Genomic DNA, 26,173 nt, shown 5'->3' on the forward strand with positions numbered 1-26,173 from the left:
TGACATCATATCAGTCACATAGTGACCTCTTCTTATCAAAAAGTATTCATAAACAACAGAGGCATAAAACACGAATTTCAGCTATCATACACCGGACAGTTTAAAAGGTCATATTGAAATTGCTTATCAGACTTTTCCCCCTATGTAGGCTGTCACAAAATTTGAGGACATTGGGTACAACACTTGATGAGATATCGCATAACAATAGGGCTGTGCAATATTACCGGTGTAGCAGGCCATTCCTTCCCCGGTCTAAACTTTCCCCGGGAATATTTTGTCCTAGGATATTCTTACCCCGGGGACGTTTGGGCTAGGCTGATATGAAAATCGCGATATGGTTCAGATTCTTCAATATATTGTCATCCAGAGTTATCTCTCTTTGAATTATCTGCCCTTGATTTCCACAGCAAAAAATGTGCTCTAAAAGTGCTAAATATTTCTCTTGGTTTCATGTAACATTTTACAAGTGGAAGTGTCATTATAAGTGCCAAATATTCTACCAAATGCTTTACATTTTGTGGGTTTGAATGGTTTCATTTGGAGGAATTAAGTGGCCTCAAATGGACCATTTTTTATTTGGACTTATTAGTAGAGCATCTGGCTCTGAGTGACCATTTCACAATTCACAGTATTTTGTTATTTTTGTTTGTTTCATAATGGGACATTTGACATCAATTTATCATAAAGGTCTAAGTCTTATTAATTTTGTAGGACTGTATAATGACATTCTAGTCAAGGATTTTAGTTATTACATACAGTAACAATAATTACATACTGCATTGAAGTGCATTCTGGTGAAGCAAACAACACTGACCATGAAAATCATGTTATACTATTGCCTTTAGTATTATGTTCGCAAAACTTTGTTGAAATACTTCAATTAAACATTCCATGTTAAGACTCTGTATAATTTTATTTATCTGTAAACGACTGGCATACAGCCGTACACAATGGGGTCGGGGAGCCTGAAAGTATGGCGTAACAGCAACTAAGAAGATGATGTCGCACACAGAGAGCTATTATGAATTTATGATGTACACACTTGGGCAGAAACCTTCCAGTCAATATATCACAATATGTATTGCAATATCTCTCAAATTATTGCAATACATTGCAATATGAAAATCAGGGCAATATCCAGCCCTAATTAACAAGAATCGAGATGGACGGACGCCGCTGAATACATAGTCCAAAAAAAAAAGAAAAAAAAAGAAGTATTCATATGGAATCATAAACAACAGCGGCGTAACACAAATTTCAGCTCTGATACATCCGCTTTTCATAAGACCCAAAAAAAATTCAGACAATCTGCACACAATATTTGGTGTAAATGGACATAGAAAAGCACTGGCAAAGATACAGTGGCCGATACAATAAATAGATCTCACTATCTTCTATTGGCCACATGAGAAGAATTGGCATATTGTTATTCAGATTTGGTAAGCATACATATCATCTTAATCATGCTTGGAATTTTGGTCATCATAACAATAACAATCCTTCTCAACAAAAGACCGGCATTCTTCATAGTAAGCTTTGTTGTTCTGAGGGTGAATGCAAGCAAACATAATGACCCCGGGACCGAGGACAGGCAAATGATTTGCAAAGGTTTGCCATTACAAAAAAGGGTTTCCCACCGAACAGGAACATTTTAACACAGCTGAAGATGTTCTGTCATATGCTCAACACTATAGAAAAGATGAGCATATCTTATACCGGACAGTTCAAAAGAACATAATGAAATTGCTAATCAGACTTTTGGTAAGCTGACATATCATTTTAATCATGCTAAAAAATATCATCATGGTGACCTCTTCTCATAACAAGTCTTTGCCACTGATATGGCAATGTCCCCTGTCGTAAAAGAATGGAATATGTATAGCATATTTACTACTTTTTAATTTTTGGTCACATACAAGATGCCTGAAATGACTGGTGTCTACACAATCACCAAATGTAGGCTGTCAACATAATTGAAGATATTGTCTGCAATGTTTTATGAGATATCGTGTACACAGACTGACTGACTGACTGAGTTTGGTTTTACGCCGCTTTTAGCAATATTCCAGCAATATCACGGCGGGGGACACCAGAAATGGGCTTCACTCATTGTACCCATGTGGGGATTCGAACCCGGGTCTTCGCGTGACGAGCCAACGCATTAACCACTAGACTACCCCACCGCCCCTTCGTGTACACAGAAGTTTGAAAGGTGGTCAAAGTGTTGTGGTGACCTTTAAGATAAGGTCAAGGTCACCCAAATCAACTGCTATCTGCGTAATCCCCCAATGTAGGCTGTCACGAAATTAATTGAAGCCACTGGGCACAACAGTCCATGAGATTTCGCGCCAACAAGAGTTTGAAAAGTGGTCAAAGTGTAGCGGTGACCTTGAAGATAAGGTCAAGGTCACCCAGATCGAGTGCTATCTGCGTAATCCCCCAATGTAGGCTGTCACCATATGCCTGTGAATACATAGTAACCCATTCCATGTTACGGCAGGTGACAAAAAAAAAGTATTCATAAACAACAGCGGCGTAAAACACAAATTTCAGCTCGATACATCCGCTTTTCATGAGACCCCAAAAAATAATTCAGACTTGATCTGCACACAATATTTGGTGTAAATGGCCATAGAAAAGCACTGGATCAGATAAAGATACAGTGGCCGACACAAAAAATGGATATCACTATCTTCTATTGGCCACATGAGAAGAATTGGCATATTGTTATTCAGATTTGGTAAGCATACATATCATCTTAATCATGCTTGGAATTTTCGTCATCATAACAATAACAATCCTTTCCAACAAAAGACCGGCTTTCTTCAAAATAAGCTTTGTTGTTCTGAGGGTGATGTCATGTAGTGAGTGAGTGAGTTGGGTTTTACGCCGCTTTTAGCAATATTCCAGCAATATCATGGCGGGGGACACCATAAATGGGCTTGTGATGTCATGTAAGCAAGTAAGAGGGTGATGTCATGTAAGCAAGTAAGAGGGTGATGTCATGTAAGCAAGTAAGAGGGTGACTGACTGACTGACTGACTGAGTTTGATTTTAAGCCGCTTTTAGCAATATTCCAGCAACATCACGGCGGGGGACACCAGAAATGGGCTTCACACAACGTACCCATGTGGGGATCGAACCCGGGTCTTCGGCGTGAGGAGCGAACGCTTTAACCACTAGGCTACCCCACCGCCCAGTAAGAGGGTGATGTCATGTAAGCAAGTAAGAGGGTGATGAGATAGATGAGATGAGATGATAGCATGTCACATCATAGAGCTGTGTATCATGGACTAAGTGGCGCGACAATATATCCCGATACCAGTTTAATGAGGCGAGACGATATATCAACAAAGTATCATCAAACCAGCGCGATATAATGGTGGCGATACGATACCTAAACGGCTGGGGAGATAACTCTTGGTAGGAGTGATTTTACGTCTGTTCTTTATTGAAGGGAGCTTCAATAGGAGATACAAGTGTTCCACTAACATTCGCAAGAGGAAGGAGACAAGCATTAAGCATGAGTCAGGATAAGGAAAAATATATGCTTTCGCATCACAATATATTGCAATATGAAAATTCTCTGCAATACCCACCCCTACTGCTCAGTGTAAAATTATACATAATGCTTGAGTTTTGGTACTAATGATTCAGATACAGTGAAGCCCCGTTAGTCCGGACTCCGATAATCCGGATGTCTCGCCTCCCGGACCATGTCAGCTTGTTACCAATCTATGCCTATATAATTTGCCTCAATAATCCAGAAATTCGGTTTCCGGAACCGGACGGTAAGTAGCTGTCACCAATCAGTAAAAATAAACAGTAAATTGCTTCACAGTCCGGACGCTGTAAGTCGTGTTCACGAACCGAAACAACACCTCCCGGCGATGTTTACTTAATTAACTGGCCAACTGGGTTGTTGTTTTAATTAGACAGTGAAAGCTCCCGACTGAAGATGCTGTACATTTACACTTTGATTGACGCCACAATACAAAGGCGTGGATGACAAGTGAGCTGTTTTGTGATTGGTTAATGTACTTTGACAGACAGATGCGGTCACGTGGACTTAAAGTGATTTTGCTTTACGACAACGCTGCAAGTCACAAGTGTGCTTCGCTAACTTTGCGAAATGTGACCAAATACCATGTCTCCGATGGATGCAGGAATAATTCGGACATTCAAGGCATACTACAATAGATCGCTTGTTAGACATTACATCACCTGTGCTGAGGAAGGACGTGATCAGACACGTCGGATCAACATGCTGATGTCACTCGGTAAAATTATTGATGTGATGAATTCAATAAGCTTTACATTAAATGCTTATTTGTTTTATCCAGATTCGTGTCGTTTTTGTAATAGTAAGGGAAGCAACTTGGGTCTTGATTCAGTAGTCCGGACTATTCGCAATCTGGACGAATTTGCTGAGAAACGCAACCATCCGGATTAACGAGGCTTCACTGTACTGTGATTTGGTTGAAATAAAATATATGTTTTCATATCATAAAAAACTAGTTGAATACAGCTAAAGATGTTCTGTCATATGTTCAACACTATAAATAGGACAGGTTTATCTTACAGCGGACTGTTTAAAAGGACAGTGGCATTGTTATTCAGACTTTTGGTAAGCTGACATATCATTTTAATCATGCTCAAAAATCTCATCATTATAACAATGACAATCAGTCCCAAACAAAAGTTTCAAGTAAGATTTACATTTCCATGGGTGGCAAGGTAAAACTTAGGCAGCTGACCCAAGGGTCAGTAAAATTCTTGTGAAGTGGAAGTAATTAATTAATGAATCGCTTCAGAACTTTTGGGGGCAACGACTATTCTTACACAAGTGAGTGATTTAACATTTGACATCGTATCAGTCACATAGTGACCTCTTCTTATCAAAAAGTATTCATAAACAACAGAGGCATAAAACACGAATTTCAGCTATCATACACCGGACAGTTTAAAAGGTCATATTGAAATTGCTAATCAGACTTTTCCCCCAATGTAGGCTGTCACAAAATTTGAGGACATTGGGTACAACAGTTCATGAGATAAACTAGGATATTTTGTTCTGTTTTTTTATGAAAAGTGGGAAGATTCTGGCCTAGCCAGGCTACTTCTTCCCCACCCTTGTTCTTATATCAAAAGGGGGAGATTCTGGCCTAGCTAGGCTACTTCTTCCCCACCATTGCTCTTATATCAAAAGGGGGAGATTCTGGCCTAGCTAGGCTGCTTCTTCTCCACCATTGCTCTTATATCAAAAGGGGTAGATTCTGGTCTAGCCAGGCTACTTCTTCTCCACCATTGCTCTTATATCAAAAGGGGGAGATTCTGGCCTAGCTAGGCTACTTCTTCTCCACCATTGCTCTTATATCAAAAGGGGGAGATTCTGGCCTAGCTAGGCTGCTTCTTCTCCACCATTGCTCTTATATCAAAAGGGGGAGATTCTGGTCTAGCCAGGCTACTTATTCTCCACCCTTGCTCTTATATCAAAAGTGGGAGATTCTGGCCTAGCTAGGCTACTTCTTCTCCACCATTGCTCTTATATCAAAAGGGGGTGATTCTGGTCTAGCCAGGCTACTTCTTCTCCACCCTTGCTCTTATAAACCGACAGTAGGTTTGACTTATATTTTGGTACTCATTTTTGCTAAATAGTCCATTTTTGCCTCTTTGATATAGTGATTTGAATGCATACATGTTTGAACGGCATATATCTCTAAATCCATCCTGCTCCTGCTGCCATTCCTATGAAGACACATTGCATTAGTTATTTATCTGACCACCATAAGATGTAAACATTCAATCGCACATTTGATGGGTAAATAAGATGTAATATACACAGGTTGCTTGCTCTCTTATCATGCTGTTTATTATCTAATATTTGTTGTATTTATGTATAAATGTAATGGACATTATTCACATAAGCTCGTTTACTAATTTATACTCACTTTGGGTGAATGAAATATGATTCAGATATCCATGGGCCAAGTATACCCCTTATCAAACCAAGTAAGATTTACATTTCCATGGGTGGCAAGGTAAAACTTTGGCAGCTGACCCAAATGTCAGTAAAATTTCTTGCGAAGTGGAAGTATTTAAAGAATTTGGGGGGCAACGACTATTCTTACCATTTGACATCTATCAGTTACATAGTGACCTCTTCTTATCAAAAAGTATTCATTAACAACAGAGGCATAAAACACGAATTTGCAATAGTTCATGTTAACACAGAGTTGAATCTGATCGAATCACTGACATACAGTAACAATGATTACATACTGCGTTGAAGTGCATACTGGTGAAGCAAACAACACTAACCATGAAAATCATGTTATACTATTGCCTTTAGTATTATGTTCGCAAAACTTTGTTGAAATATTTCAATTAAACATTCCATGTTAAGACTCTGTATCATTTTATTTATCTGTAAACGATTGGCATACAGCCGTACACAATGGGGACGGGGAGCCTGAAAGTATGGTGTAACAGCAACTAAGAAGATGATGTCGCACACAGAGAGCTATTATGAATTTATGATGTACACACTTGGGCAGAAACCTTCCAGTCAATATATCTCAATATGTATTGCAATATCTCTCAAATTATTGCAATACTATTACGTTGCAATATGAAAATCAGGGCAATATCCAGCCCTAGTTAACAAGAATCGAGATGGACGGACGCCGCTGAATACATAGTCAAAAAGAAAAAGAAAAAAGTACTCATATGGAATCATAAACAACAGCAGCGTAACACGAATTTCAGCTGATATATCCGCTTTTCATAAGACCAAAAAATAATTCAGACAATCTGCACACAATATTTGGTGTAAATGGACATAGAAAAGCACTGGCAAAGATACAGTGGCTGACACAATAAATAATAAATACATATCACTATCTTCTATTGGCCACATGAGAAGAATTGGTATATTGTTATTCAGATTTGGTAAGCATACATATCATCTTAATCATGCTTGGAGTTTTCGTCATCATAACAATAACAATCCTTCCCAACAAAAGACCGGCTTTCTTCAAAATAAGCTTTGTTGTTCTGAGGGTGATGTCATGTAGTGAGTGAGTGAGTTTGATTTTACGCCGCTTTTAGCAATATTCCAGCAACATCACGGCGGGGGACACCAGAAATGGGCTGCACACAATGTACCCATGTTGGGATCGAACCCGGGTCTTCGGCGTGAGGAGCGAACGCTTTAACCACTAGGCTACCCCACCGCCCAGTAAGAGGGTGATGTCATGTAAGCAAGTAAGAGGGTGATGTCATGTAAGCAAGTAAGAGGGTGATGTCGCCTAAGCATAGTCGCCTAAGCATAGTCACCTTTTGTGGCAAGCATGTGTTGCTGGAGACCTATTCTACCCCGGATCTTCACGGGTCCACATCATGTAATAAATGAGACGATAGCATGTCACATCATAGAGCTGTGTATCATGGACTAAGTGGCGCGACAATATATCCCGATACCAGTTTAATGAGGCGAGACCATATATCATCAAAGTATCATCAAACCAGCGATATTAGATTATCATCACGATATAATGGTGGCAATACGATACGTATCCTGATACTTTACAATTTCTAATAACAGAACAGATATGGTAGATAAAATGACCTTATATATACATTTGAAAGTGAAGTTTCCCTTGGAAAGTTGTGTTTCTACACCAATGCTTTCACAAACAACTCAATGTCATTTATATCAGAATTCAGAATCACTGAAAAAAACTCTCAAGTCTGCTTTCTAAATTTTATCTTCTCTTTGTTCTCTTTCTTAACAGAGCTAAGTCATTGTTCATAGTTGTTAATAAATGCTGTTATTTGTCAAAGAACTAAAACATATCTGCATATTTCAATTTCTTGAAGACAAATATTCTACAGTTCAGAGTTTGTAAAATGTTCACACTCTTTGACTTATACACCAACTGCTTGTTCATGTAACAAAGATAACAGACACAAACAAATTCCTTTAAAGTTCAATTTGTTTCAGAAGAATTTCAAAGAGACTCCTTTCCTATTCCTAATGCAATATTCCTTTAGTAGTATTTAAGTTGTATCAGGATATATCGTCTCTTGTGGCAATGCATTGATGTATCATGGACGCTTGCGATATAAATATCCTGATATATTGCCTAAATGTGTTTTGTATCAATGCACTCGTATCGCGAAGTTGACGATGTAAACATCGATACTATCGATGAATCGTTACACCACTATCACATCATGTAATATATCAGATAATGCAACATCAGATCTTGCAGGGCTCAATTAAGGAAACCACAATGCACCCAATTAAACCGCAATTAATGACTTTGTTGCACCTGCTGCTCAGTAGGGCTGCGCAATATAACCGGTATACCGGTTCAGGCATGAAAATGAAACGTATTGCAATACGCTGATCGAAAACCGGTATTTTGACACATGCATTCGGAAAACTACGTAACACTCGGAAATCTTCGGATATTTCCGTTTTTTAAATTATTCCTTTCCTTGTTTCATTTGTGCCATACATTATTTACATTTTCATTTTGTCATGATTAAAACTTTCTATTAAAGCCTAATCAAGCATAGTGATTTTGTTGTGGATTCGCTTTATAAATCAAGCATTAACTCGATTATAAGTAGTTGTTTGTTAAAAAAACATCTTGCAATATATTGCAATACATATTGCAATATATGCTTTCGCATCGCAATATATATGCAATATGAAAATTCTCTGCAATACCCACCCCTACTGCTCAGTGTAATATTATACATAAATGCTTGAGTTTTGGTACTAATGATTCAGATGTTGTGATTTGGTTGAAATAAAATATATGTTTTCATACAAAAATATATAGTTGAATACAGCAAAAGATGTTCTGTCATATGCTCAACACTATAAATAGGACAGGTTTATCTTACAGCGGACTGTTTAAAAAGGACAGTGACATTGTTATTCAGACTTTTGGTAAGCTGACATATCATTTTAATCATGCTCAAAAATCTCATCATTATAACAATGACAATCAGTCCCAAACAAAAGTTTCAAGTAAGATTTACATGTCCATGGGTGGCAAGGTAAAACTTAGGCGGCTGACCCAAGGGTCAGTAAAATTTCTTGTGAAGTGGAAGTAATTAATTAATGAATGGCTTCAGAACTTTTGGGGGCAACGACTATTCTTACCATTTGACATCGTATCAGTTACATAGTGACCTCTTCTTATCAAAAAGTATTCATAAACAACAGAGGCATAAAACACGAATTTACAATAGTTCATGTTAACACATGTTAATATTGGAGTTGAATCTGATCGAATCACTGACATACAGTAACAATGATTACATACTGCGTTGAAGTGCATACTGGTGAAGCAAACAACACTAACCATGAAAATCATGTTATACTATTACCTTTCGTATTATGTTCGCAAAACTTTGTTGAAATATTTCAATTAAACATTCCACGTTAAGACTCTGTATCATTTTATTTATCTGTAAACGATTGGCATACAGCCATACACAATGGGGACAGGGAGCCTGAAAGTATGGTGTAACAGCAACTAAGAAGATGATGTCGCACACAGAGAGCTATTATGAATTTATGATGTACACACTTGGGCAGAAACCTTCCAGTCAATATATCACAATATGTATTGCAATATCTCTCAAATTATTGCAATACATTGCATTATGAAAATCAGGGCAATATCCAGCCCTAGTTAACAAGAATCGAGATGGACGGACGCCGCTGAATACATAGTCAAGAAAAAGGAAAAAGTTTTCGTATGGAATCATAAACAACAGCGTCGTAACACGAATTTCAGCTGATACATCCGCTTTTCATAAGACCCAAAAAAAAAAAAATAATCTGCACACAATATTTGGTGTAAATGGACATAGAAAAGCACTGGCAAAGATACAGTGGCTGACACAATAAATAATAAATAGATCTCATTATCTTCTACTGGCCACATGAGAAGAATTGGTATATTGTTATTCAGATTTGGTAAGCATACATATCATCTTAATCATGCTTGGAATTTTCGTCATCATAACAATAACAATCCTTCTCAACAAAAGACTGGCATTCTTCAAAATAAGCTTTGTTGTTCTGAGGGTGATATCATGTAAGCAAACATAATGACCCCGGGACCGAGGACAGGCAAATGATTTGCAAAAGTTTGCCGTTACAAAAAGGGTTTCCCAACGAACAGGAACATTTGAACACAGCTGAAGATGTTCTGTCATATGCTCAACACTATAGAAAAGATGAGCATATCTTACACCGGAAAGTTTAAAAGGACATAATGAAATTGCTAATCACACTTTTGGTAAGCTGACATATCATTTTAATCATGCTCAAAATATCATCATGGTGACCTCTTCTCATAACAAGTCTTTGCCACTGATATGGCAATGTCCCCTGTCGTTAAGGAATGAAATATGTATAGCATATTTACTATCTTTTATTTTTTGGTCACATACAAGATGCCTGAAATGACAGGTGTCTACACAATCACCAAATGTAGGCTGTCGACATAATTGAAGATATTGTCTTCAATGTTTTATGACATATCGTGTTTACATAAGTTTGAAAGGTGGTCAAAGTGTTGTGGTGACCTTTAAGATAAGGTCAAGGTCACCCAAATCAACTGCTATCTGCGTAATCCCCCAATGTAGGCTGTCACCAAATCTGAAGACATTGGGTACAACGGTTCATGAGATATCGTGTTAACAAGAATCAGGACGTACGTACGGATGGACATACATATGCCTGTGAATACATAGTAACCCATTCCGCGTTACGTGAGAAGAATTGGCATATTGTTATTCAGATTTGGTAAGCATACATATCATCTTTATCATGCTTGGAATTTTCATCATCATAACAATAAAAATCGTTCTCAACAAAATACACAGCTGAAGATGTTCTGTCATATGTTCAACAGTCACTATAGAAAAGATAAGCATATCTTACACCAGACAGTTTAAAAGGACATAATGAAATTGCTAATCAGACTTTTGGTAAGTTGAGATATCATTTAGTCATGCTCAAAAATCTCATCATAGTCACTTCTTATCAAAAAGTATTCATAAACAACAGCGGCTTTAAAACACGAATTTCAGCTCTGATACATCCGCTTTTCATAAGACCCAAAAGCACTGGCAAAGAAAGAAAAGCACTGGCAAAGATACAGTGGCCGACACAAAAAATGGATATCACTATCTTCTATTGGCCACATGAGAAGAATTGGCATATTGTTATTCATATTTGGTAAGCATACATATCATCTTAATCATGCTTGGAATTTTCGTCATCATAACAATAACAATCCTTCTCAACAAAAGACCGGCACTCTTCAAAATAAGCTTTGTTGTTCTGAGGGTGATGTCATGTAAGCAAGTAAGAGGGTGATGTCATGTAAGCAAGTAAGAGGGTGATGTCATGTAAGCAAGTAAGAGGGATGCCATGTAAGCAAGTAAGAGGGTGATGTCATGTAAGCAAGTAAGAGGGTGATGTCATGTAAGCAAGTAAGAGGGATGCCATGTAAGCAAGTAAGAGGGATGCCATGTAAGCAAGTAAGAGGGTGATGTCATGTAAGCAAGTAAGAGGGATGCCATGTAAGCAAGTAAGAGGGTGATGTCATGTAAGCAAGTAAGAGGGTGATGTCATGTAAGCAAGTAAGAGGGATGCCATGTAAGCAAGTAAGAGGGTGATGTCATGTAAGCAAGTAAGAGGGTGATGTCATGTAAGCAAGTAAGAGGGATGCCATGTAAGCAAGTAAGAGGGATGCCATGTAAGCAAGTAAGAGGGTGATGTCATGTAAGCAAGTAAGAGGGGATGCCATGTAAGCAAGTAAGAGGGTGATGTCATGTAAGCAAGTAAGAGGGTGATGTCATGTAAGCAAGTAAGAGGGATGCCATGTAAGCAAGTAAGAGGGTGATGTCATGTAAGCAAGTAAGAGGGTGATGTCATGTAAGCAAGTAAGAGGGTGATGTCATGTAAGCAAGTAAGAGGGTGATGTCATGTAAGCAAGTAAGAGGGTGATGTCATGTAAGCAAGTAAGAGGGATGCCATGTAAGCAAGTAAGAGGGTGGTGTCATGTAAGCAAGTAAGAGGGTGATGTCATGTAAGCAAGTAAGAGGGTGATGTCATGTAAGCAAGTAAGAGGGTGATGTCATGTAAGCAAGTATGGGGTGATGTCATGTAAGCAAGTAAGAGGGATGCCATATAAGCAAGTAAGAGGGTGGTGTCATGTAAGCAAGTAAGAGGGTGATGTCATGTAAGCAAGTAAGAGGGATGCCATATAAGCAAGTAAGAGGGTGATGTCATGTAAGCAAGTAAGAGGGTGATGTCATGTAAGCAAGTAAGAGGGTGATGTCATGTAAGCAAGTAAGAGGGTGGTGTCATGTAAGCAAGTAAGAGGGTGATGTCATGTAAGCAAGTAAGAGGGATGCCATATAAGCAAGTAAGAGGGTGATGTCATGTAAGCAAGTAAGAGGGTGATGTCATGTAAGCAAGTAAGAGGGTGATGTCATGTAAGCAAGTAAGAGGGTGATGTCATGTAAGCAAATAAGAGGACACAGGGACTAAGGACAGGCATTATTTTAATGAATTTTCTTCAAATTTCGTAGAATTTCTTGTACAATCGTATTGGTGTAGTTTGAGGCTAAAATTAGTTGCGACTACGATAAAATCGTAGAGGTTGGCATATCTGTAGTAGGTCTAATTGCTCAAAGGATGATGTATTTCTTCATGTGATCACGACGGGATTGGCAAACAAGCATAAAATATGCTTATATCAATGCCGCTCTCTAAAGGGTGATGTCATGTCATGTAAAGAATAAAGAGGGACCAGGGACAGTCAAATAATTTGTGATAATTTGTGACCCATAGGCTACCCCATCGCCCCTGATCTTCAGACATGAGCCCAAAATGATTTGTTAATCCTACACTACATCATACATATGGCCAATGTAAAGAAGATAAAGACATTGTTATTCAGACTTTTGGTAAGCTTGACATCATTTTCATCATGCTCAAAAATCTCATCATCATAACAATCAGTCTCACAAGAAATTAGCAAAGTGGAATAAAGTTTTCCAGTTCTCAGGTGAGGTGAAATGAGGTTTAACGTCATGCTTAAGAATATTTCGCTCATATGAGGACGTGCAGGCGTGTCAAAATGTGTAGCTGCTTGTACTAGCCCAGGCTTAAGCTGGTTTTATAGTGCTAAAGTACTGTCGGAAATAGAAAAAAACTGTTTTTTCAAATTTATATATACAATTTATGAAGTTGATATGTGAAAGTGTCAAATATCACATGTTTATTGTAACCTGCTATCCCAACAGAATCTGTAAATTTAAACATGCTTTACACATACTAAATAATGTACATAATTAATTTGTCATATCACATGTTGTTAAATGACTGGTGTCGTGACCCTTGTTTCTCCTCCTATGCATTGTCACACACCATTCTTTGCCTTACACTACTCAAAAGCCACAATGAAGTAGAGTCAGGAATCAAGGTCATCATGGGTCAGGACAGTCACCATATGTTACATCAGGAAAAATACTCAGATTTCAGGCAACAAGACTCAATAGATGTATGTTGGTTATCTTTTGTTTAACAGAGGTCTTGGTTGGTTGTTTGGGCGTGGGTGGGTGAGTGAGTGAGTGAGTGAGGTTTAACGCTGCCTTGAACTGTTATATCAATGTCTACAAGCTTGACGGGAGAGGAAAACCCTGAGCTGTTATGGTTTTAACAAGCACCTCAACCTTTCATCTATTTTCAAAAAGCCCAAAGAGCTTATTACACTGAATACGGTATTCTCACTATCTCACTATCTGTCTCATGATACTCACTTTTCTAGTAACTTCACAAGCCTAACAACATGTGCTACAAGGAGCGAGTGAGTTTAGTTTTACATCGGTTTTGCAATACTCCAGCAATATCACAGCATGGCACACCAGAAATGGGCTTCACACATTGTACCCATGTTGGGAATCGAACCTGGGTCATCAGAGGGACGGGCGAACACTAAGCACCAGGCTAACCTACCCCTTGTGGTACTAGGAAGCCAACTGAATAATTTGACATTTGTTGCTTAATGTATGCCAAGCATACTCCAATTGTAATGTCGGATAAACCCCTTAGGCATGGGTGAATGTGTGGCCATCTCAAATTTGGTCATAACACCACTTTAGTATTCAAATTATATCATGGCATGTCAACTTTTGTGAACCAATTCACACGTAAATGATGTTGAGAAACCCTGAAATGTCATCAGAACAAAACAGGTTCTAAACCCACAATCACAGGTTGCCGGCATGCCTCAGAGGCGCAGCTTAGAAGACTCGGCCAACCATGCCGCAAAGGTCATTGATCGGGTTGTTATTGTCTGCAAAGGTCTGAAGAGACAAGGAGAAGGCCTTGACATTGATCTTTACGGAAGAAAAAAGGTCCTTGTCACTATTTGTTGCTTTTCGCCACAATCAGTAATATTCCAGACAACCTCTGGAACGTTCAGGCACTGAGCGACTTTAAGTCAAGTTTGAAAACTAACTTTTTCACAGCTCCTCCTAGCCACCTTTAAGCAGACTTTCACGGATTGGAAATAGGCGCTACATAAATGACTACATGTAGTTTGATTGATTGATATTCCTGTCTGTAAATAATCAAACACAATCTACACAATCCAATGATTGCTAACATATGTGCAGCAGTCATAAGTCTATGAGTGTCTCTATAGGATTCGAACCATGGACATTCTGATACAAAGTCGGATTCCGAAATTGTGCCGTAAACCAGTAAAATGCAATGAAAGCAGTCCTTATTCACTAGAACTTGTAAAAAAATTTGAGGGCTAATTCTTGACCAGTTTTCAATGCTTTAATTTTGCTGCAAACTGAAACAAAACTAAACATTTTCATTATGTTCAGGCAGGACGAGACACAAATCCACATGACTAGTCTGGAATTTCTCCACTGCTAGTCTGCTAGTGATTTGAATGCAGGGTAAACATTATGGCTGCAATGAGTCAATTATGAGACAAATATGATACTTATCATGAATATTGTGCAATGAATATAATAACAATTTAGAGTCTTTGACATAAATTTACCATGTTGACAGTTCAATAAGGACAAACTTTATGAATAAACCACTTCTTTATTCAGGTGATGCAACGTTACGATACAGATTCTTGTATCTTTGTCATGCAGGTACACAAGAATCTGTATCAAAACGTCACATCATCTGAATAAAGGAGTTGTTCATCCATAAAGTATGTCCTTATCTGACTCTCAAACTTCTAAAAATGCCACAGTGTTAATCTATCACGGCAATGAACAGTGACCACAAGGCAGTCAAAATGAATATATTAGAATATAATATATATGACTGTGTTGACTATTATCCTGCCTGGCTTGGAAACATTCCATTTCATAAATCAGTGTTCACAAATAGCGTCGGACCCCCTGACAAGTCCGGCTGATTCGACAACGGTCCGCCAGCCCCAGTGTCTGACTGTATATTTCACGACTTTGACTAAAGTTGTTACATGTGACATGTCACACTTGTTTGCTGTTTATATATCTTATGTTTGTTAATAATTTCAATGCCAATTATGGGAAATGTTAAATCTGAAATGTGTGTTTAATTTTATTCAATGGGTCCTGTGAATTTTCAATGGGTCAGACAGACATCTAAAACTGAAACACCATTCGTGAAAGCTGATAAATAACACCCAAATTCAAGAAAAGAACACTCCCTTTAAAAAATGCATGAATACTAGTCAATCTTAATTCTTATTGATTTCAAATAATGATATGATTCAAAAAGGAATTTGGTTTGATACGTGTGAGTGAATCGAAATATGCCTAGCACACATGGGGATAATGACATTCTTTAACCATGTGTGTGACAATGTCAAGGTTAGAGGTTGGGTGGCCTAGCGGACTGAGCAGTGAACCGTGAAACACATCCACAACTGATCAAAAGTGGGCCAAGTCATTGGCCAAATGCTAGGACAGTCCCTATCTTTTAGGATATCTCAGCAGCAGAAAAAGTGTTATCCAGTAATTAGAATTAGAATGACACATCCACCCTCCAAATTTCTTGTTGATACGGAACTTGTCACAAAATGTATCACGATACAAAAAACAAACATGGTTGTACATGCTGAAAGACCAACTGCATGAGTACTAACCATGTGATCTAATAAACGGTAACAAGCAGTGGTGTTCAACATGGTCAAGATATGCAGTATGGGTGACCAGGGTGGGTGTATCATATAACCTGATTTTGATGCTCTCTATATTTGGCCTAATAGTAGGCCAGGGCAAGGCCACCTCACAATTCAGAAATTATGGAATGATTTAACTGAGTGAGTATGGTTTTACACCACTTTATCAATGTTTCAGCAGAAATGAGCTTCACACATTGTACCTATGTGGGAATCGAACCCAGGTCTTCGGAGTGACAAGCCAACCCTTTAACCACTAGGATTTGAATTGCAAGGAGTGGATATTTTGATATAAGTTGACAGTAGCAGCATCAACATTTGAAAAATCCTGAACAATCAGGGACTACACAAGACCTGTTGAGGCTGATATTCAACACCAAATTTCCACATAATATCTGTAAACATTCACAAAATGGAATGGAGTATTTACCAGATCAAGCTGTTAATATTGTTTGTAGAGGCAACTTATATTTCACCATTAACAGGTCCAAAACAAATGAAGGAAAAGGCTAAATTTATCTAGTTTTACATATACAAATTACAGAATCCAAATTTCCATATTTAAAGGCACTATGTCACACTACACTTTTCAAACAACAAGGAATGCATTTCTCTCAATAATACTAACTATCATCCCTCATGGAAGCTACCACAAAACAAATTACGTATTTAGATTACAATGTTATATCAAAAAGTTCGAATGAATTAATGCAAAGTTGCATTAAATCGACTCTCGCATTCTTTACCAGCCAAACAATATTACAAATGAACCCCATAGAGTTGTGTCCCTTGGAGCGCTCTTTTTGAGTAACTTGTGATTGAAACCAGTTCGGCAAAACACTGACATCGCGTGTGACAGTTTTCAATGTGCGGAACAATTGTTTACAGTCCATATATGGCAAGTGTTCTCTGTTTGGAAGCAGTTCGCCTCGAAGTTTCAGTTATCGATTTTCAGGCAAGTCGTAAGGGATAATAAGTCTTTTATTGCATTAATAGGAATCTAAAGTGAGCGCATATGCCCCAATATATTTAATATAGGCCAAAACATTGTCGAAAATGTGTGACATTGTGCCTTTAAAAAACCTTTTCACTTGGGACATAAGAACTTTAAAAATAATCCCCAGTTTTGAACAAAAGAATGTTTTTTCCCCATTTGCCGAGCAATCGGTGCACTTACTTTGAAAATTCCAAGACAACACCTGACAAATTCTCAGCCTACTGGAATTCTTTTGTATCTGATTCTAAATATCCTGGTTATATGACATCAACCATCTTTATGAGGCAGGTACAATCTGACTTTGCTCAAGCATGTCTCTTATTTTCAATGGATTATAGTGTTTTGATATGTTGTTTAAGTTGATTAGCAGTGTTGAATTTGGCTGCGATGTAGACTCATTGAATACAGAGGATTAAGGTTTGTTTACACAGATACTTAGACACCACAAATTACATCAAAGCTTACATGGCATTAAACATGGATTAAACATTGTTCCAATAGAGGTAGCGTTTGGATGTTTTGGTTTATGCGATAGTACATTTATGGTTTACTATTGGAACATTGTAATGATATTTTGTTTTAGAACTGTTCAGGACTCCTTTAGGATTCTTTTCTATATCTGCAAGATTGATCACTTTTTTTTCTGTGATTCTATATCAGTCGACCTGAAGTGGGACAAAAGTATGAAGATGTTCACCACTTAGATGAACCTGTGAGTACAGGTATGGTCCCTACAAACCTAGAAACACAATTGTACAAATATTTGATTCAAGCACACTATTGTAGGTTTGTGGCTCGCATAAGGGAACACCCCTTTCCCTAGTTCATATGAATAAACTCATATTCCAGCCAAGGCCTACATCGTCGCGCACGCCTTGGTATAGTGCAAAGTCGTCTAGTTATATGCTGGATACCCTTTCCCTTGGTTGAAGTTGATTCTATAGCACAAACTTTAACAAATCTTCACTCCTCAAAGGAGTTCCACTGCACATTGCTTTAGAAAAGCATGAATAATGGAGGACAAACACATACCTGACAGTAAGCCTGACCCATTTTCAATTGAGTCACAATTCACATGAGCAGGTTTAGTCACAATTCACATGAGCAGGTTTGTGTGATCAATGAAAGCTCTTCCAAATACAGTTGTTGACACAAGTTTCGCGTTATTATATAACCTTTAGAACAGAATATTTATCTTTTAAATCAACTTGGATGGTTAGAGGCATAATGTGTCAACAAAGTTTTATGCACCTGTCATCTTTTTGCTTTTTGGTTGTTTTGATTTTTAGCATGATGTCTTGTGTGAATGCTAACAGTTGGGAACAGGTTAAGAAGTTCAATATAATAAGAAAAATAGTTCTTACATTCTGAGACATGGTTAACCTGTACTTGTGACTTGACATAACAGAGTGAAGATTTATAAACATGTAAGACTACAGGCATACACATTTGCACATTGCTGAGACTGTTTTTGTTTTGATTCGTCAATCATTCACATTTCAGCCATATCGTGACGAATGGGTCCAAAATATATTTCTGTTACACTAATTGAAATAACAATGAAAGGTAGAATATTTGGCTGAATATTCTTCTGGCCATATCGTCACTTTGTTTCTGTATATCGTATTCACGAATACACACCCTACCACATGGCCATATATAAACAGTCATGCGTGGCTCGTCGTGCTTAGAACCTCTTCGATACGTGACCAAACCTGTTTACCCTCAACGTGTTGAAAATTGATACCACGGACGTAAACGAATGAACACATAAATGATAAATGTTCCACGATAAAGACAATGTGTGGTAATGTAAGAAAACTTACCCATGTTTTCGTCTTTCCTTGGTTGTTGAAATTACCTTGTTTGGATGCTAGCTCCGCGCCATAACTATGAACTATAAGATGACCTGCTCGGTATGTAACGTCATTGTTGATTGGTTCAGACGACTGGCACGTGATCGATACACATGTATTTCGTCTGCTAGTTGTGCATGTTCTGTGTGAGTGGAGGCGCGTGTACCATGTGGAGTTGTGTTACATGAGTTTACATCATTTCTGACATGCTTATAGCCTGTGTATGTGTTGTCCAGTCATCAAGGAGTTCTCATTATTAAAAATATATGGCCAGTAAGTTAATCTCTCAAACTTAGCAGGGAGTGTGAAGGGTGCGGCTGAAGAATAATTAGGTCAAACTGCGCTACTGCAAGTACAGAGCTGCATGGGTGGGAAAGCAACACAATTACCGTATTTGTTCTTTCAACCCCCTAGATGAAGTAAACATTTGTGACCCACGATGAATCCCTGACATACATCACAACGTAAGTAATTGTTCAATTATATTGTACTTTCACATGCACTATCAACAAATAGCCTGCGTACGTATTTTGTGTTCATGACGTACGCACGCACGCACGCACACACACATATTAAAAATAACGGAACGTAATAAGTTCATCCAAATAAAATACACGTTTTTATTTTTTCTAATAATAAAACAGCTTCATCATCAAATAAGGACTTATCATCTGTTTCATATATATGTTAATTTCGGACTGTTTTAATGATGAACTATGAAATACGTACATATTTAGTATTTACAGCCTAGGATCTTCAACAGAGGCGGAAATAAGATGGTCACAAAAAAAAACTGCTCCTCAGTTATCAACTTAACTCCATTTATTATGATAATTATTTATAATAAGTGATTTAATACACTGAAAGATCTAAAAACCCACATAATTTATTTCTCATTTCACATCTTTTTGCTTAGATTATGCTTTTTCAATACTTTCGAGGACAGAATTCAAAACACACACTGCAGATAAAGAAACAACGTAATTTTCGGGTGTTTATATAAATCTATAATATCTCCATACATGTTAAATGCACATTACGTTGCGTACGGTAGGTACGATGTTAATGGTATCATATTCGGTGCTTTAACTGGGAACCAGTTGGGTTCAGATTGTTGATGCAGGCATACGGTAGGTACGATATAAAAGTTATCATGTACGGTGCTTTTGAAACGTAATGACCAATTATTAAACAATTTGGCTCTAAGCTTATGAACGCGCATGCCTGTGCTAATTGATATGACACGGGTGTTCAGAAATTGGATGTCAAGGCAGTTTAAGTGGTAGCATACTGTGTGTTGCGCGTACTTTATGAATGCGTGCGCGTATGTGCAGGGCAGGTGCGTGTATAGTCTATCTCACAGTCACTGAACCACATTATTTTCCCAACTGCCAAGCCCTCTCTGCAGTGCTAAAGCCCTAAATAGAGCAAGTCTAGATTTCCTCATGTTCAGGATCTCTGTTCTCCCTAGGGCTCCTTTTCAATATAAATGGGCTTGTTTGTTACTATCAAAATTACATATATTCAGAGACTAAGCATTAGTGTAGTGCGTGTACTCTGGTACTCTCAGTGTTCAGAGAATGTTTCATGCATACGGACAAAAAAACAACATTTTACAAACATTCCTTTAGCTGTTTTTGTCGAGTTCAAAACAAAGTTAATTCCAGCCAGAATGGTTGGACACAGCTATCGATCGTGTTCACATTAAACAGTAATCCGTATACATTTCACGCTGCACCAATCATTATTGTAAATTTCTATGTGTTCTATTATAGGTTTGTAATGTTTTTGTGACATTCCCAGTCTAATATACTTGTACCAGCTGTGCTCACTACTGCGAGTTCTTAAACTGGTTTCCAAAACAAATCAAGCGGTATGTTGGGCTGACTGACTGAGTATGGTTTTACGCCGTTTTTAGCAATATTCCAGCAATATCACGGCGGGGAACACCAGCAATGGGCTTCACAAGTTGTACCCATGTGGGGAATCGAACCCGGGTATTCGGCGTGACGAGCGAACGCTTTAACCACTAGGCTACCCCACCGCCCCGGTATGTTGGATGCCAAGAGCGTTGACTGTCGCTGGAAATATACTACCCATCGAAAGTTTAGACTCGCTTAAAGCACTCACTATATGTTATGTATATATATGTGGTTACATCGGAGATTAATTTCTCCACTATCTTGGGGGAACCAACTGAAAACCTTATGTAGATGAATTGCACAAGGATCATGCATCCAATTGCTGGGAAACACGTGCAAATATCGTTCATGTGAACAGCTGCGTTTGGGTGTAAAGTTATGTTAGGAATTCGTCAATTTTCTCTTTCATCATTTATTGAACTCATGACAATAACCTTTTCAATGTTACGAATATGTTTTACAATACACCAGTTCATGTGTAAACAGCATCTTTAAACAGTATGGAATATTTTGCAAAAATCTAGTGTACAGTTGACTGAAGTAAGTGGCTACACTTACACTAGTGAGTCTAAACTTTAGATGGGTAGTATATTTCATTTCAGTATACAGAGATTTAACATTGTGAAAACTCTTATGTACACCACGTGCTGAATGTTAGGGGATGGTTAAGCGTTTTGAGACCTTAGTTATATAATGTGTCGCAGGACTGGCGAACAAATACGTCTGAAATAAAATTATAAACAGATTCATTGATGTGTGGCGTTCTTAAGCTTCACCAAACATCGGGGCACTGTAAACGTAATGTGTGTCACTAAAAACCAAATATTTTGTTGAAGTATTATCACAATACGAGATAATATCACAATCTTCTAGTATTATATCATAGCTGGGGGTAGCCTAGTAGTTTAAGCGTTCGCTCGTCACGCCGAAGACCCGGGTTCGATTCTCCACATGGGTACAATGTGTGAAGCCCCTTTCTGGTGTCCCCGCCGTGTTATTGCTGGAATATTGCTAAAAGCGGCGTAAAACAATACTCATTCACTCACTCATAACTGAGACTCCTTTCTAACTTTTTGATGGTGGAATAGCTTCAGGGTCAAGTCAGCTAGCGCCCTACACAAATGATTTTGCGATAATTTTGCTTTTGTCATAATTACAAGTTACTGTAGTAAAGGAATTGATTCACCGTGTATTTAAATGTATCACCTTACACATTTATACTCTGATGAAATGACCTGGGCCCCGTTCCTCAAAGCGATCGTAGCACTACGACAGTCGTAACTCCCATACTTTAACATAGACTTACGACTGTCGTAGCGCTACGATCGCTTTGAGGAACGTGGCCCAGATCTTTTGCTAAATGAAAAGGATTAATACATCACAAAAACGAAATTCTGTGGAGAAAAACGTTGACGCTCATTCAGTTAAAGCAGAAAATGAAACACAAAAGGAAATGTTAAAACAGACTCAGGGGTATTATCTCTGCATTGGTCACTCAGAAGGGACACTCCCTGTCGTCATCTTCTGTAACGGCGTTTAATGAATAATGAGCTAGAGGAAGTCAAGTAAAGACGTCTTCATCACGTCTCTTACGACGGTGAAGTTTATGATTTAGTAATACTGGTGAGCATAATCTATGCATGTGTCAAGTAAAACCAAAACCCCACAAATGTCATTTTTTAGATCGACTTCACAATGGCATATTCGAAATCTCTTTGGCAAGAGGGGCGGTGGGGTAGCCTAGTGGTTAAAGCGTTCGCTCGTCACGCCGAAGACCCGGGTTCGATTCCCCACATGGGTACAATGTGTGAAGCCCATTTCTGGTGTCCCCCGCAGTGATATTGCTGGAATATTGCTAAAAGCGGCGTAAAACCATACTCACTCACTCACACACTCTTTGGCAAGACCTGAATTTAGAACACTCAAACTCGCCCTTTAGGACTTCTAACCTAGCGAGACTATCTGTTATTGCATCACCCTGTAAATCATCATAAGTTGAAACATAACAACATCAAATGGAAAATATTTTGTGTAAAACATGTGTCCACTTTCAAAAGTTTCGATGACAATAGAATTTTTATCCAGGTTATAGTCGAGACTCAGTTGCTGCCAAATCAGTGAAACGATTGCTTCTTTGTCAATGTGGGGTGGTGGGGTAGCCTAGTGGTTAATGCGTTCGCTCGTCACGCCGAAGACCCGGGTTCGATTCTCCACATGGGTACAATGTGTGAAGCCCATTTCTGGTGTCCCCCGCAGTGATATTGCTGGAATATTGCTAAAAGCGGCGTAAAACCATACTCACTCACTCACTCACTCTTTGGCAAGACCTGAATTTAGAACACTCAAACTCGCCCTTTAGGACTTCTAGCCTAGCGAGACTATCTGTTATTGCATCACCCTGTAAATCATCATAAGTTGAAACATAACAACATCAAATGAAATATATTTCGTGTAAAACATGTGTCCACTTTCAAAAGTTTCGATGACAATAGAATTTTTATCCAGGTTATAGTCGAGACTCAGTTGCTGCCAAATCAGTGAAACGATTGCTTCTTTGTCAATGTGGGGCGGTGGGGTAGCCTAGTGGTTAATGCGTTCGCTCGTCACGCCGAAGACCCGGGTTCGATTCCTCACATGGGTACAATGTGTGAAGCCCATTTCTGGTGTCCCCCGCCGTGATGATTGCTGGAATATTGCTAAAAGCGGCGTAAAACGAAAGTCACTCACTCATTCATTGTCAATGCTTATAGAATTACTAACGGTTCTGCTGCACAATGGGCATTTAGTCCCGAACCCTGGACACATCGGTGATTATACTAACAGGGATTCAAAAGGCCCCAGCAGTACGTACCATAGATGAATCATTGTGGCGCATGGAAGGTCGCGGGTTCGATCCCCGATCGCGTCATACCAAAAGACATTAAAATATGGTACTTGTTGGTCCCTGCCTGGCGCTCGGCATTAATGGGTACAACAAGGACTGGTCGGCTCGGAGTCAGTATAATGTGTCTGAGTGGGGTATTCATGCTTCACTGCGTCATGGTATCTCAGTGGGCTAGCACTATAAAGCCAGCTTCAGTCTGGGCTAGTACAAGCAGCCGCACATACACATGCACACGCATGCACGTCGTCATATGAGCGAAATATTCTCAAGCACGACGTTAAGCCCAATTTCACCACCACCACTCAGTATAAATTTATGTACGTTCTGTATATAAGATTCCCAGAAAATGCTCTCACTTTTGTAGACTCTTCTTGACAATGCATGCATGACAACAGGTTCATTACATAATCCAAACTTTAAAAAGTCATTGAGCCAACCCCAACCCCAACCTTCAAGGTGGGGATGGTTCCACTTGATTCAACTCACTGTTGTGCTGCTGAATTTCTGAACATAGGACTTGACACATGACCAGTCACTACTCATAGCATTCATCTTCAAAAGAATGTCACACTGACCCTGCAATGTTTTAAAGCTCTAGGCTGAATAACACATGTCATTGTATCCCAATTGCGTAGATCGATGCCCATGCTGTTATCACTGGTTTTTCTGGTCCAGACTCGATTATTTACAGACCGAGACCATATAGCTGGAATATTGCTGAGTGTGGCATTAAACAACCAGCAAAATAATCCTAGTTTGATGAGTCAATATGTCAACGCCTGTAGTTTTCAACACGACACAGTTCAAATAATTCACTTCACTTCACAAAACATTTATTAAATGCGTCTCTTCATCCAGCAGATATACGGCCCTGACCACAGCTGGTGGCGTTCTCATCTCTGTTTAGAATGCAGTGTCTTGGGCACATGAACATGTACCACGAATATCGGAATTCTTGATTAACGAAAATAACTGCATGGGTGCGTATACGCAAAGTGTAAAAGAAGCCGTTACAGAAATGAGGAATGATACTTACACATATGTCAACAAATGAGGAGTGTGCATTTCAAATATCCATTTTGCAAGCGATAAACATTTTTAGTCACATGGTTGCAACATGATTAAATATAGGTTGTCAGGTGACTGCCAACAGGTTATATTTAACAATGTGCTCATTTCGGACTATTGCTGACTGCGGCGTAAAATTAAACTCACTCACCCACCCACATTCATGGGTACAATGTGTGAAGCCCATTTCTGGTGTCCCCCGCCGTGATATTGCTGGAATATTGCTAAAAGGGGCGTAAACCTAAACTCAGTCAGTCAGTCATTCCCCGCATGGTACAATGTGTGAAGCCCATTGCTTGTATCCCCTGCCGTGATATTGCTGGAATATTGCTATAAGAGTGGTAAGACCATACTCACTCACTCACTGAAACGGACATATGTTACAGAAATAAGGTTCATAGATTACCATAATAAAATGTAATGAAAAGGAGTCCAGTGACTTTTTTTCATTTTCAGAATCTGTAATCTGGAGTTATATCAGTAATCATGTTCTAGCCTTGCAGGGGCTTTCTTGGATATGTTTGTTTCAGGGTCTGTATGACAGACTATTTAATTGCCTGTCAATCGGGTTATGCCATGTGTAAAAATCGTATTAAATATTGAGTACCAAAATATTGTGTACCAGCTTTTGTAATGTTTTGAGCATTCAAAAGTTAAATAGAATTTCTTTCCTTTGAAGGACGAATTGGAAAGGAAGTATTCTCTCCTAACATTTAGAAAGCACCACGAAGGGAGGTAATTCGGTCAAATAGGGGGTATATATAAGTGAGTGAGTAAGTTTAGTGTTATGCCGCTTTTAGCAATATTTCAGCAATATCACAGTGGGTGACGCCAGAAATGGGCTTCACACATTGTACCCAATGTGGGGAATCGAACCTGGGTCTTCGGCGTGACGAGCCAACGCTTTACCCACAAGGCTACCCAACCGCCCGTACATATATATAGTACATTTAAATTGTTTGGCATTATAATGTAGATAACAGTCATTTGAGGGTGAATAAGTTAGTTCCTATATGTGCATGACTATGTTTCCTTTGGGTACTCACAATGCGAAATCTCATTTCAAAAGTCAACACAGACAATGAAAAGTAACCATCTTGGGTTTGTGTCGGCTATGGAATGGAAAATCAGGTGCAGATGTTTCCAGTGATGACTAAAGTTTTGTTTGTTAATTAGCGCCGCACTCAGCGATATTCCGT

At 38.7% G+C, this 26,173-nt stretch overlaps 1 protein-coding gene across 1 annotated transcript in view; it reads right to left on the reverse strand.

Moving 5' to 3' along the window:
* The window catches only part of LOC124287054 (polyamine-transporting ATPase 13A3-like), a 51,631-nt gene extending 32,399 nt beyond the window's left edge, over window positions 1-19,232 (reverse strand). Inside the window, 1 exon segment of the mRNA XM_046723523.1 lies at window positions 19,071-19,232. Within this exon segment, the coding sequence (XP_046579479.1) occupies window positions 19,071-19,074 (4 nt within the window). The 5' untranslated portion in view covers window positions 19,075-19,232.
* Between the last annotated feature and the right edge of the window lie 6,941 nt (window positions 19,233-26,173).

The sequence above is a fragment of the Haliotis rubra genome, unplaced genomic scaffold, assembly GCF_003918875.1.
Source record: "Haliotis rubra isolate DU_JTF1 unplaced genomic scaffold, ASM391887v1 Scf4, whole genome shotgun sequence".
NCBI classification, from domain to species: Eukaryota; Metazoa; Mollusca; class Gastropoda; order Lepetellida; family Haliotidae; genus Haliotis; species Haliotis rubra.